The 13,432-nt window shown below is 39.6% G+C and overlaps 1 protein-coding gene across 6 annotated transcripts in view; it reads right to left on the minus strand.

Moving 5' to 3' along the window:
• The window catches only part of ARID4B (AT-rich interaction domain 4B), a 96,921-nt gene that overhangs the window by 72,639 nt on the left and 10,850 nt on the right, over window positions 1–13,432 (minus strand). For 3 of the 6 annotated variants that reach the window (XM_081943168.1, XM_081943163.1, XM_081943167.1), the window contains exons 1-2: window positions 12,849–12,923; window positions 11,695–11,757 (exon numbers count right to left, since the gene is read on the minus strand). In XM_081943168.1, the coding sequence (XP_081799294.1) occupies window positions 11,695–11,700 (6 nt within the window). In that variant the 5' untranslated portion in view covers window positions 11,701–11,757; window positions 12,849–12,923. Of the gene's footprint in view, window positions 1–11,694; window positions 11,758–11,898; window positions 11,918–12,848; window positions 12,924–13,154; window positions 13,175–13,432 lie in introns of those variants that run through there. The other 3 variants (XM_081943165.1, XM_081943166.1, XM_081943164.1) reach the window with 3 other exon arrangements.

Consider the following 13,432-nt stretch of genomic DNA (forward strand, 5'->3'; position numbering starts at 1 on the left):
ATCTGACGAAGAGAGCTGCCAGTCCGATATCTGCAAAACGTGGCAAGGAGTCTCGGAGAATCACAGGTCACTTAAACGAACTAATTGTCTCCTGCAACTCCACTCCCCTTTTGCGCCTCTTTTATTTCCTCTGGGAGGGGCCATTTATCGTTCACTTCTGGCCTTACTCCCAAGTCGATCCCTGTTCTTTAGATGTTCCCTTCGTCTGACAACTATGCACATACACATACCTGGAACAGGCTCCAGCTGTTCATCTGCCTCACTGCTGTCTGACTCTAAAAACAGCTGATAACTAGCATAAGGCTCTGGCCCCCTCTCTGCCTCCGATACAGAGCCCTCATCAGAGCCTTTCCCATACTCTAGGACTGGCCCATGTTCCTCCCCAACCTCATCACTGTCCAAATCTGCTGCCAGCTCTGCTGGCCGCTGGCGGACCACAGCAATACTTCAGACCCACCATAAAAATTCTATGACAGAATTTAAATCAGTCAACAAATTGAAACAAGAGGCAACTGAGGAATTGATGTCCCCTTCTTTCTGTTCCCTTCCAAATTTATTTTCTTTGCCATTGTTGTTCTTGTTCTAATATTTTGCCTGCTTTATGGTCTCATCAGTTTTAGCTTGCAAGCAAGTGATATTTCTTGCAGATATTCCAATAAACTACTGTTCCTATTTTGTCATAAATACATCATTGTTGCTACTTGTCGCAACACATCTATTTATATGTAATTTTGAAATTTATTATTATGGTTGGCACAAGTTATCTAAATGCTTAGACTAGAATTGGCATTTTTATCCACCTATTGAAGCAGATGATGTTGTTATTATTAAGATTAAAAAAAAGGTGCAAGTAATCCTAGAACTTTGCATCGCCATTATCTGCTCCTTCTCTTCTACATCATCACATTCAGCTTCATTCCCCATTTTCAGTCCTCCAATTTCCACATCTAGAGCAACTATGAGAAGACATTGTGGCTTGATAAAATCCAGCATGACCATTAAAATGAAGGCATTAAACTGCTGGGATTCTGCATAATCAGCCACATAGTAGTGATTTGCAATAAGGTTGTGGGCAAGATACAGGCCATGTTTACCACATGACAAGCTATTATTTGCTTTACTACAGTATATACCAGGGGTGTCAAACTCAAGGCCTGGGGGCAAGATCCAGCCTTCAGGGTGCTTAGATCTGGCCTGCAGGACCAATCTAGAAACAGCAAAGGATAGGGCCGTGCTGCCTCTGCCAGTGAAAACCGAGTTTGGGAGGTCCACAAGCTGCTCTCCCAGGCTCTGTTTCCAGCCGTGATGGCCTCTGATGCCCTCTGTCAGTCAGCAAAAACGGAGCTCGGGGAGGGGGTGTGCGGCCCTCCTAAGCTCCATTTTAGCTGGCAGAGGGCGGCAGGACACTGTCATGGCTGGAAATGGAGTCTGGGAGTCTGTTTTTGCTGGCAGAGTGCTCAGGCCACCACAGACACCCCCGACACGAGTGACGTCAAGCTGGCCATGCCCATCCTTCCCCCCGAGATCAAACACAACCTTGATGCGGCCCTCAATGAAATCAAGTTTGACATTTGCATGAATCCTGTGTACCTGAAACAGACAATTATTTTTAGTCGTACAGGATTCATTCACAGATATCATAGTAAAAGCTTTATCAATAACCTACCCTCAATTAATAGCTTATCTTTCAAAAGTTACATACAGTGGGGCAAAAAAGTAGTCAGCCACCAATTGTGCAAGTTCTCCCACTTAAAAAGATGAGAGAGGCCTGTAGTTGGCATCATAGGTAGACATCAACTATGAGAGGCAAAATGAGAAAACAAATCCAGACAACCACATTGGCTGATTTGGAAAGAATTTATTTGCAAATTATGGTGGAAAATAAGTATTTGGTCACCTACAAACAAGCAAGATTTCTGGCTCTCACAGACCTGTACCTTCTTCTTTAAGAGACTCCTCTGTCCTGCACTCATTACCTGTATCAATGGCACCTGTTTGAACTTGTTATCAGTATAAAAAACACCTGTCCACAACCTCAAACAGTCACACTCCAAACTCCACTATGGTGAAGACCAAAGAGCTGTCGAGGGACACCAGAAACAAAATTGTAGACCTGCACCAGGCTGGGAATACTGAATCTGCAATAGGCAAGCAAATTGGTGTGAATAAATCAACTGTGGGAGCAATAATTAGAAAATGGAAGACATACAAGACCACTGATAATCTCCCTCAATCTGGGGCTCCATGCAAGATCTCAGCCCATGGGGTCAAAATGATCACAAGAACGGTGAGCAAAAATCCCAGGACCACACGGGGGGACCTTAGTGAATGACCTGCAGAGAGCTGGGACCAACGTAACAAACGCTACCATCAGTAACACACTATGCTGCCAGGGACTCAGATCCTGCAGTGCCAGAGGTATCCCCCTGCTTAAGCCAGTACATGTCCGGGCCCGTCTGAAGTTTGCTAGAGAGCATTTGGATGATCCAGAAGAGGATTGGGAGAATGTCATATGGTCAGATGAAACCAAAATAGAACTGTTTGGTAGAAACACAACTTGTCGTGTTTGGAGGAAAGAGAATGCTGAGTTGCATCCAAAGAACACCATACCTACTGTGAAGCATGGGGGTGGCAACATCAAACTTTGGGACTGTTTCTCTGCAAAGGGACCAGGACGACTGATCCGTGTACAGGACAGAATGAATGGGGCCATGTATCATGAGATTTTGAGTGCAAAGCTCCTTCCATCAGCAAGGGCATTGAAGATGAAACATGCCTGGGTCTTTCAACATGACAATGATCCCAAGCATACCGCCCAGGCAACGAAGGAGTGGCTTCGTAAGAAGCATTTCAAGGTCATGGAGTGCCTAGCCAGTCTCCAGATCTCAACCCCATAGAAAACCTTTGGAGGGAGTTGACAGCCCCAAAACATCACTGCTCTAGAAGAGATCTGCATGGAGGAATGGGCCAACATACCAGCAACAGTGTGTGCCAGCCTTGTGAAGACGGACAGGAAACATTTGACCTCTGTCATTGCCAACAAAGATATATAACAAAGTATTGAGATGCACTTCTGATATTGACTAAATACTTATTTTCCACCATAATTTGCAAATAAATTCGTTCCAAATCAGCCAATGTGATTGTCTGGATTTGTTTTCTCATTTTGTCTCTCATAGCTGAGGTCTACCTATGATGCCAATTACAGGCCTCTCTCATCTTTTTAAGTGGGAGAACTGGAGAACTTGCACAATTGGTGACTGACTGAATACTTTTTTGCCCCACTGTAAGTCATTGCTGAAGATCTGGTGAATCATGCTTGAATTGAAATTGAATTGTTTCAAATTCTCTATTTATAAATACTGTACAAATTGCACTAGCCCATTTTGTTTTTGGAAGAGAGAGGCAGTGGAGACAGATACAGAAAGTGAAACTAATGAATTACTTTGTGAAATATATGAAATAGCTGTTTTTGTTAGGCTTCAACATATTATCAGCAGATCACTTTGACTAGATGACTTGGTTCCAATTGGACCAATAATAATTTCTATCTACAGAACTCTCAATGTTACCTTTCTTATGAACTTTAACTGAACTTTTTTATAAAAAGAAATAATTGTAAACTCTCAGGAAGAAGAGCCTCACAATAAGATACACATGAATAAATGTAAAGCTATACTCTCTAATCATGTGCTTAATGAAACATTTTTCTTTTCCATTTTTGTCTATTCGTAATAAGAGATTCACATCCCACATGCTCTATTACAGGATTTCAAACTTAACAATGTTGTGACTTCTTTAAGGTTTTTATGCTAATTCCAGGACATCTGTACATTTCTTTACAAATCTACACAAGTCTAACACCTCAGATGTAAGTATAGAATACAAGTTGTCATTTCCAAGAACAGTCAAAATCAGCTGACTTGATTGACTGCTTCTTAACTCTCACTTGCCCTTTGTTGAACAAGCTTTTTAAAGTATTTTAAGATACTTAAAATTTTACCTGGGAGCCATACTTTTGCAATATGTTCCATGGATTGTGGACTCTCTAGCCAATCTAAATTTAAGACTACATTGAATAAAGCATATTACTATATCAATTGAAATACTATTACGGTATTAATAGCATTTTTCCTACAAATGATATTTTCTTATATTTGGCCAAAGATTGCTTCAAAAGTTACTTCTGTCATCAGAACGATTTTTCATTAGATTGGGTTACTTTGAAACAGGTTAAAACCAGCTTACTAATATAGGACACTTTTTATAATATTTGCATTTTCCCTTAGAGACTGGAACTATTTGAATTTTGAAAAATTATAAATGGTAATTTCTCTAAAAAGTAATTTTAATTTATAAATTAAGACAGCATCCTAACTTATATCAATAATTGAATGAATAGTTGCAGTCTCAAAAAATCTTTTACTTTAAGAATACATTCATAGGAAAGTCAGTGTCTCTTATTTATTGGGGAGAAATGTTTATAAACGAGTAGGAAGTGCAGGTTCATCTTGCACACTGATGCTGGATCTCAAGAATAGCATTCCTCAGCTTGGGGTTCTTTCTTTCTAATCAGCACAGCCAAAGTCAAAAATAGCCACTGACATTAATAAGATTATAAAAATCCTTAATAGTAATTTCTGTAAGCATACTAATGAGATTAAAGAGATATGTGAAAAGAACTTATTTCTTTTAAAAAATTACAAAATTACTTACTGCCAAATTTTCTGATTAAGAAAAATAATGCAAAGATATTAACCAACATGAAATATTTTTTAAAATGTTTAACAAAAAGAGGAAGATTGAGAGCTATTTCCAGCAAACATGCAAAAATTCATATCAGAAAATGAGTTAAAATGTATATATAGTGTTAGGGATGTAACCCTAGTCTTGGCTTGGCAATGTATATAAGCCATGATTGCAACAAATGTATCTGTTACTTTAATACTAGAGAGATGTAATTGGATGCTAATTGCTAAGCAATAAGGAGGAAGGAACTATTACGGTTCCCTGCCCCCCCCCCCCCATAACTACTGATGTTCCTGATTGTTCCTGACTGTTACTATATGAGCTTTGTATTGGAGAGAAGACCGTGTATTGGATGGTGGTTAGTCTGTAACTAAGTTACCTGTCTACATGGTGAATTGTGAGTTGAGCAACTGTAACTTCAATGAGGTGTAAATAGACTGTATATACTTCAAGACTGCTTATAGTCTGTTTGGAGACTATTTATCCTATTTTTGTTACGCAAGTAAAGCTATTCTTTGTTTTACCTTCAGTGGCTGTGAGTTCAACGGCTTATTCATTACTACATTCCACTGCTGAACTCTAGTCTCCTAACGGGGATAGTCTTAACATATAGAACCACATTCACATTCAAACTCACATTCATTAAATCACAAGTTTTCATTCACTTCTTAGTTCTCTGACTGAACCCAATCCTTTATCACTTCTGATCCCGAAAGTATATGAAAGTATTTCTATATCTAGATATGACATGCTATGGAACTAAACATAGTGGCCGTTCTATGCAATAGATCTGAGAATACATTGGGCAAAATCAGTAGTAACTCCGCAAGGTATTCTCATTTGCATCAATCTTGTCTCCTTAATATAAAGTTATGAAACTTCTGGAAGAAGATTTGGAATTGTGGAGTGATGTGCTATCAGTATGCTAATGATGATATTTAATCCTATCATGCTTTGTTATTTAAGAAATCAATGCATACTGTGAACTCTGCTGGGATGCAAATCTGGATTACATAAAGGTGAAAGTGAGACTGAATCTCACATGGGAAGCCTGCCTCACAATTTGCACAAACTCTTGAAAAGTTCACAACTTGGGAGTGCTCCTTAATCAGTAACAAGAAGTTACCATTGTACAACTTCATTTTTAAAATGTATTGTTTAGTTTTATATTTTATTGTTTATAGACTTTATAACTGAATTATTCTGGCAATTTTGGCATGGTATAGGATTATATGCTTAAATACATCTTTATCATTGTATGGAATTATAATATCATTCCAGCACAGACAATTTACTAGTTGTTTTCCAAGTTCAGTTCAAAGCAATGGTCTTAATCTTTAAAACATTAAACAGTGTAGGAGTTGGCAAGATGAGGCACCTCTCATATTTTTATGCTCATGGCCAATTACTAATCTCTGCAGAAAAATCCTTGAGCGCAGGTTAGATTGCAGAACCTCACCCTGAGTATGTGGGAAAGAGTATTCTTTTGCTTTGTTCTTAAATAACAAACAAAACACTAATTCTTCAGTTTGTAATTTGGAGTCATTCTCTTTGTATTTTGGAATGAAATAAAAGTATTTTTCTAACTGATTTCTTTAAATTGTTAGTAGATAGGATTTTATGCTGTTTTAGTATGTCTTTATTTTTGTTTTATGTTCATTACATTGCTATTTATTAAAGCAACTTATAAACATTAATAAGTGAAACTGCATAAGATACTGTTGTCCCCATCTACAAAAATTGGACAGAATTATAACAATTCAAGCACCAACCACAATATAGTACAGCACTTCAGAGAAACTTTTAAAGAAAAACTTAAGCAAGAGAAAATGCCTGTTGTGTTAAAAATTCAGCTGTTACAGAACTTCTGATTTCAGAACAGGAAAAGAGAAGAATTTGGTGATAGAGATAAATAACCATATCTAAATAGGGATACTGACAAAAATGGACAGGACACACAAAGGCAAATCATTTTGCACATATGCAAAAGAGGTATGTCCCTGCACTTCAAAATTCTGGGCAACTCAATAAAAAATTTAAATCAAAACCCAAAAAAACTGGTGCTCTAGCCATCCTTGTTAAATACACCCAACAAGACTATCCACAGGATCCCGACTTACTCTACCCAGCTGCCTGAGGAAAAACCCAGCTCTTTATAGCCTTCTGGAAAGTTAAACGAATGGAAGCTTGCTAGATCCTAAAATTCCATACATAATGGCTGCTACAGAAAAGGGACACTTCCTAGGTCTCATTAGCAGGTAGCATTTAAGGGGAAGGAAACCTGGAACATGCCCAATCTTAACTAACTTATGTTCGTTAACTGATGGAGTAGGCAAATACCTTCAGGTCTCAGAAGTGGTCTTGCAAATAACCTGGCTCCATTATGGATGCATGCACTATTCAAGTACTGTATGTTAGAAAATGTCATTAACTTCAATAGACAATATATGAAAGGTTACAACTTTGTCTATATAATAAAGAATGTTATCTACCACTCTGATTCTCTCCTACTATATTATTATGTCACATTTGCTTGACTTATAGATGAAAGGCAACCATAGATTAAAAATTTATAAAAGTTCTGATCAGAATATAACTGGCTTTGTTTTCAGAGCTAGAAAGAAACTAAATCATCTGCTCTGATTTCTATACTGCTTGCAAAAAATAATTCTCCCTTTTTGCATCAACTTTATTTTTTTAGCTTATGTGTACCTGGATGCATTTTTCTGTACAATATCTATCAATGCATTGATTTTTTCAGCACTTTTCCATAATATATGCCATTCAGCTTTCCCAATGTATTTTTCATAATTTTATCACAGATTATAAACAAAACATATGAATGATGACTGTTTTACTATTTGTAGAAGAGTAAAAAAAGGAATAAAGCTTTCTGATTTCTTATACCAGCAACATTTAATTTAAAAGTGCATTTAAATTGTATTTAATGCAAACTAATTCAGGAAATATGAATTAGTTTTCACTGAATACATTTTAAATAGATTTTCTACTTTCCCTATTAAGAACCAACTTGAATCCAACAAAATTAAAAATTTGTTTAACTTATAATTACTTTTGAGCAAACATTAAAACACACCTGACATTCTTAGAAAGGTTTTTTTTAAAATAAGGGATCAAAGAAATTACTTCAGTGAATTCATGATTCATTTGAAAACAGTGTGCAATTATCCACACGATCCTCTCAGCAATAAAAGCAGAACATTTTAGCATTAGAAGTAACGGAAAACAAAAAAAATTAAAAGGAGATCCACAAAACTGTCACATTTCAACATTACTTGTAGAAATCTACATAATTTCAATAAATTTACACATCCTTCTGAAAGGTATTTTCAGTGACATACTGCTGTATGTAATCTGAATATTTGCATAGACATATAAAACCTAAAAACAATTCACTGAAGTAAGAAAAGGAAATCAGAAATCTGAAGCAATGGGGATAGGGAAAGGAAAAAAATAACTTCATTTGCTGAATTTCTTTCATCTCAACACTTTCTCTTCTGGTACGTGTTTGTTGCTCAACTTAGACTAAGATAAACTTCTCATCTCATTCAGCCACATATTTATCACAAGTTCTTAGCTTTGATTCTTCTAAAAATGAATGTAAACATGCACTACTTTAAAAAACAAAGATAATCCATAAAGTTGCACCAACAAGAATGAATGTGCATGAGGGTCCAAACTGGAAAAATGCTTCCTCCCTTCACCTTCTTCAGTTTGAAGTAGGAGAAAACATACATCAAACGTCAGTTTTATTTTAGCTGAGTCCTGATTTGTAATTGTTATGTATTGTTATTTAAAATATACTGTTATGTGTTGTAAGCCACTCAGTATTTCATTTTGTATGCCACAAAGAGTCATTGACTCTATAAATTAGATAAGTAAATAAAAGTAAGCCAGAAAAATTACTCATGGTGCATTACTTAAGAGACTAACTAGAATGTATTTCATCAGGATTTTGTTTGCCCACCACAAAAGCTAGGAAATATGCTAAAATTAAACTAAATCCTAATTTGTTCCTCTTTAGGGTCAATTCTAGTTCCTATGTATACATACTGTCCTCTCCAAAGAGGACAAAATTAGCATAATCAGATACAAAGTAGATAGGGATTCTGAAATGTTGAAGCATTAATGTCTACAGGTATGCTTTGAATGTAATCTTCTTTCAATCTCAAATTTCCTCTTTTTCTCCGCCCACTTTTGTATCTGGTTATCTCTATCCCTAAAAAGTTACAAAGCTCAAAATTTGGCAGAATGTGGTTCTTTTATTCCTGTAATTCAAATTTAACTCTAAACTTACAATTACATCCCAATATCACTGTACTTTATAAACAGTATTATTCCACTGTTAACTAATTGGGAATATATTAGAAACCAGCTTCCAACTAGACCCATGGGACATTGTTTTTGTCTCTACATTAATTGAAGATTGTTACTGCCAGAAGTGGCTCAGCAGATGACAGGACCTAACCGACCTCTCAAAAGTAAGCAGTGTTGGTGTTGATTACCTGGATGGGGATTACCTGGGAATCCTGAAGCTTTTGATAGAATAAGGAAGTAAAAAAAAATCCCAAAAGAAGGCAAAGCCAAACCACTGCTATCATTGCCAAGAAAATCGCATGGATGGAGTTATGAAGTGACTTAAGAAAGTTTTTTTTACCTTTTATTGCCAGAACTTATAGTCATTTGAATGGTTGGATAATTCACCATTTGCAAAGTTAGAATGCTAGGATATGACCAAAATCCTGAGATAACTCTTACATTCTATCGATACATAATAGAAACAAAAAAGTGATGATATCCAAGCAGTGATTTTTATTTATCTGGCAGCCGATGGCCAACAGAACAGGCTTGGTTAAGCAGAACTTATTTAATGATGAAAACAAAAGAACACGTTGTTCTTTATATAACCTTAAAAGACCATAAGCACAGCAGAACAAATTCCAAAAAGAGTACTAGTTTGTAATTTTAATCAGAAGAAGAGTATTCATTTTTTACTTTATATATTCTGAAAACTATATCCATTCTACTTTGTCCTATTCAATATTATTTTAGCTGTATTAACTTAAAATCATAGGTTCAATTCACACACTATACAAAATTAGGGACAAAGAAATTCAGGTTAAATCCCCACTCATACACAAGGTTCACTGAATAATCTCCAGCTAGTTATTATGTAAACATGCTATCCAACAGGCATATAATTGCCAGGATAAAATAGTAAGAAAGAAACAAGTACATCAACTTTCTGTCACTGAGAGAGAAGTCAGACAGTAAAATAAACAGACTGAGAAATCTCTCCCAGCTCCTTCATTTAAACTGTGGCCAAGTTTAGAGAAATGTGTTCATGTATGCTTCTAAACACAAGAGATACCAGATTCAAACAGGAGTATCAAAGTGCTGAGACTAGTACAAATACTATTCTGAATTCTGCTATAGAAATCCACAGTGGTATACAAAAAGTAATGGATGGGGGATAATTCATTTGCAAAAGTGCAGCTCATTCTTAAACAATCACATTGTGTTCAATATTTATAATCTTTCGCTACTTATTTATAATTATGCAGTTTCTAATTTTTAAAAATATGTTAATGCTTATATCAGAAAGCCACTTGTTGAAGCATGGATTAAACATCAGTGTCATAAACGCCACCATCTGAATTATAAAGTACTTTGTAATGTTCATTTTATGCATAGTCAGTAATCCGTTAAAATATAGCTACTAAACTTAACAGTAATCATAATTTCTGAACAAAATAAATTTCATCCTAAAGCAGTCTTAAATTTCATAAGCAATGAAAATAAGTTCTATAGTTAAATGAACAGACATTGCACTAAAAATATTCATTTGTTCTCGTTATTGCAAACAACCTTAATACTAATTTAAGAAAGAATATAATATGGAAAAAAGAATCATTATGAAGTTTAATAGCTGAAAATAGCCATACTTGTATGAAACATTTAATATGTTATTCCTAGAGTTTCCGGCACAGCTGATGTGTGATTGCAAGCTATCCATATCTCTCAAGAAAAGCCTTCCTTAACAGATGAAGTAACTTACAATATTTAATAACAAAGCTGGTAGACAGGGCTTATCAATTGCCATATTATACGTTTCATTTTCAGTTTTTCAAAAATATTTTCAGCAGCCTATATGAAACTCAACTTTACTAGTTTTTTAAAAACGATATTCATGATCAGTATTCTACATCAGATTCTGTACTTGAGGTTACTGCAAGTTTAAAAATAAGGAACAGATTTTTTTTCATCCCATTTACTTTTAAGATTCTGATCACCAACTGTCAGTGCCTTTCAATTAACAGACAAATATACAAATACTGTATCCTGTGGTTAAAAGCTTGTGTTTTTTAAAGAACACAAAACATGCTCTACTGCGTGCAGCAATATTTATGCAGTAGATAAATCTTTTTAAAGATACTTCCGGGAACTTTAAAAAAAATACTTCAACCAGACTCCAGAACAAAGAAAATACATTACACTTATCCTTTAATTTCAATGAAGGAAAACAAAACAAGGTAAAGACGACTCCCCAGCACCCCAGAAATAAAGGAAATCCTCCCTTTTTTTCCAGCAAGCTATCAGTTCTGGCCTAAGAAGCCATGTCCTCATTTCCATTTTAAAAAAACTCCAGCATGTTGCATTTACATTTTGCTTTCCGCACACACCGAGCAAGAGTGTTCAAAAACAAAAAAAACTGAAAAAGTCATTCATACACACACACACACACACAAACACACACACATACATATACATAGATCACTGCCTGAAAGCTAAAAGGAGGGAAATAATCCGCAGTCTAGAACTGAAAACGGCCACAATACGCACACCAGGGAGTGGAGCTCGGCGAAACATAACCCTCCGCGACGCCCCATTTCTTCCCCCCTCCCCTCCCATAAGAGGTTTTACCTTCATGATGAACTCAGGCTGCAGCAGAAAAATCCGAAAGCGAATGTGCTGCCAAGGCTGGACCTGAAATTTAAAACAAAGCACTGAGCCACCGCACCATCCTCCTTTTTTTCAACGGGGCGCACTCGGCAAGTGCTGGGAGGGGGGGGGCGTTTTTGCAGGAACCCCTCTTTCTCCCCCCGCCCCCCCCTCATTCCAGCCTACCTCGCCCGATGCCCCCTCTTACAGTTCTCCCTTTTCTCTTACGCCGCCTCTCCTCTCCAGCCACAAAAAGCCGCTGCTCTCGGAGCCTCACCCCCGCGGCTGGCTTCCCCCCTCGCCCGCTGCCTTTGACGCCATTTCTGTCAGAGCAGAAACTTGCCACAACAACAACCGCTTCTTAACAAACCCCCCCTCCCTCCCTCTCCGGGCACCGCCACAGAGGGCACGAGCTCTTCATCGTCGGCTGACGGGGAGCGGTCTCTATTCCACCCGAAGAAACTGGGGCTAAGTAAGGGGGGGAAAGAGGTGGGTCAAGAGGTGTCCACTCCGGACTGAGGTGCTTTTTCGCCCAGGCGCGCGCGCGCGCACGGGAACGAACACACACACACACTTCCCTGCGGGAGGGGAGGTTTCTCCATTGTACTAGGGACAAGAAGCGGAGATGGGGAGGGAGGGCTCGATAAAGCTTGCCCTCCTCCTTCTCGCGTCCCCCTCGCTGCATCCCGCGTCCACAGCCGCGGCTCCCGGCTGTTTCCCGCAAACTGCCCCCCCTTCGCTCTCCCCACAGATTCCCTCCCCTCCCCGGGCTGACTCCGCGGTCGGAGTTTCAGCAACAGCCGCAGCTCCGGGCTCCAAGCGAGCTACTCGGGGAGCCGGAGAAACGACGCTCGGGGGCGGCGATGGGGAGCGCCTCCCCTCGAAGCCGGCCGCGGGACTCCCCGCTTCCTCCTCCCACACTCGGAGGTCCCGCTTCCCGGGAAGCTGAAACCACTAGCGCAGCAGCTGCCGCCGCCGCCGCCGCCTCAACCAGCAGAAAAACAACAATCCCAAAGGCGAGTCGCTCGCCCGCTCCTTCTCCGATCCCCCTGCCGAAGGGCTTCGGCCTTCCCCGGGGAGCTCGGTGAATCGCCCAGGGCCGGGGCCCCGCAGCCTCTTCCCCGGGGCAACGTTACCTTTTGTTCCACGGCTGTCGCCCGCTCGCTGGTCCCCCCAAACCTGCCGGGGGTGGGGGGGGAGAGAGGAGGACGGAGCCTCCTCTCGACGCCGGGCCCAATCGCCCGGCCCCCGCTCCCGCCTCCGTCCCTCCAGCGATCGCCGGCCTGGCTCTGGGGCAGGCAGGTCTCGCCCAGAGGCTTCTCCTTCCCGTCCGAACACCGGTGGCGACGGCGACAGCAGCGGCTCAGCTCCAAGCTGTTCCGTCCCCTCCCCCGATCCGATGCCTGATTGACGCATCGACGCCCGCCCTCTGCCCGCCTTGCCTGCTTCGCATTGGCGCGCCACCCCACCGGCCCGCCTACTCGCCGTCGCCATTAGCCGCTCTCTCAGAAACGCTGATGTAATTCCCACTCCAGTTCTATGGAAACAGAGACTCGGATTCGTAGAGCCTTCTGGGTAGCATGGTTTTGTCCCGCCCATTTGCCGCAGTCTATGAGGGAATTTTTCTTCGCCGCTACTACAGCTCCCGAGATGCCTCGCGAGGACGAAGAGGAGAATGAGAAAATGGAGGGAGAGAGAGAGAGACGAAGAGGGCTTTCTC

This window comes from Natrix helvetica (genome assembly GCF_964273705.1).
Source record: "Natrix helvetica genome assembly, chromosome: 2".
In the NCBI taxonomy this organism is placed as follows: domain Eukaryota; kingdom Metazoa; phylum Chordata; class Lepidosauria; order Squamata; family Natricidae; genus Natrix; species Natrix helvetica.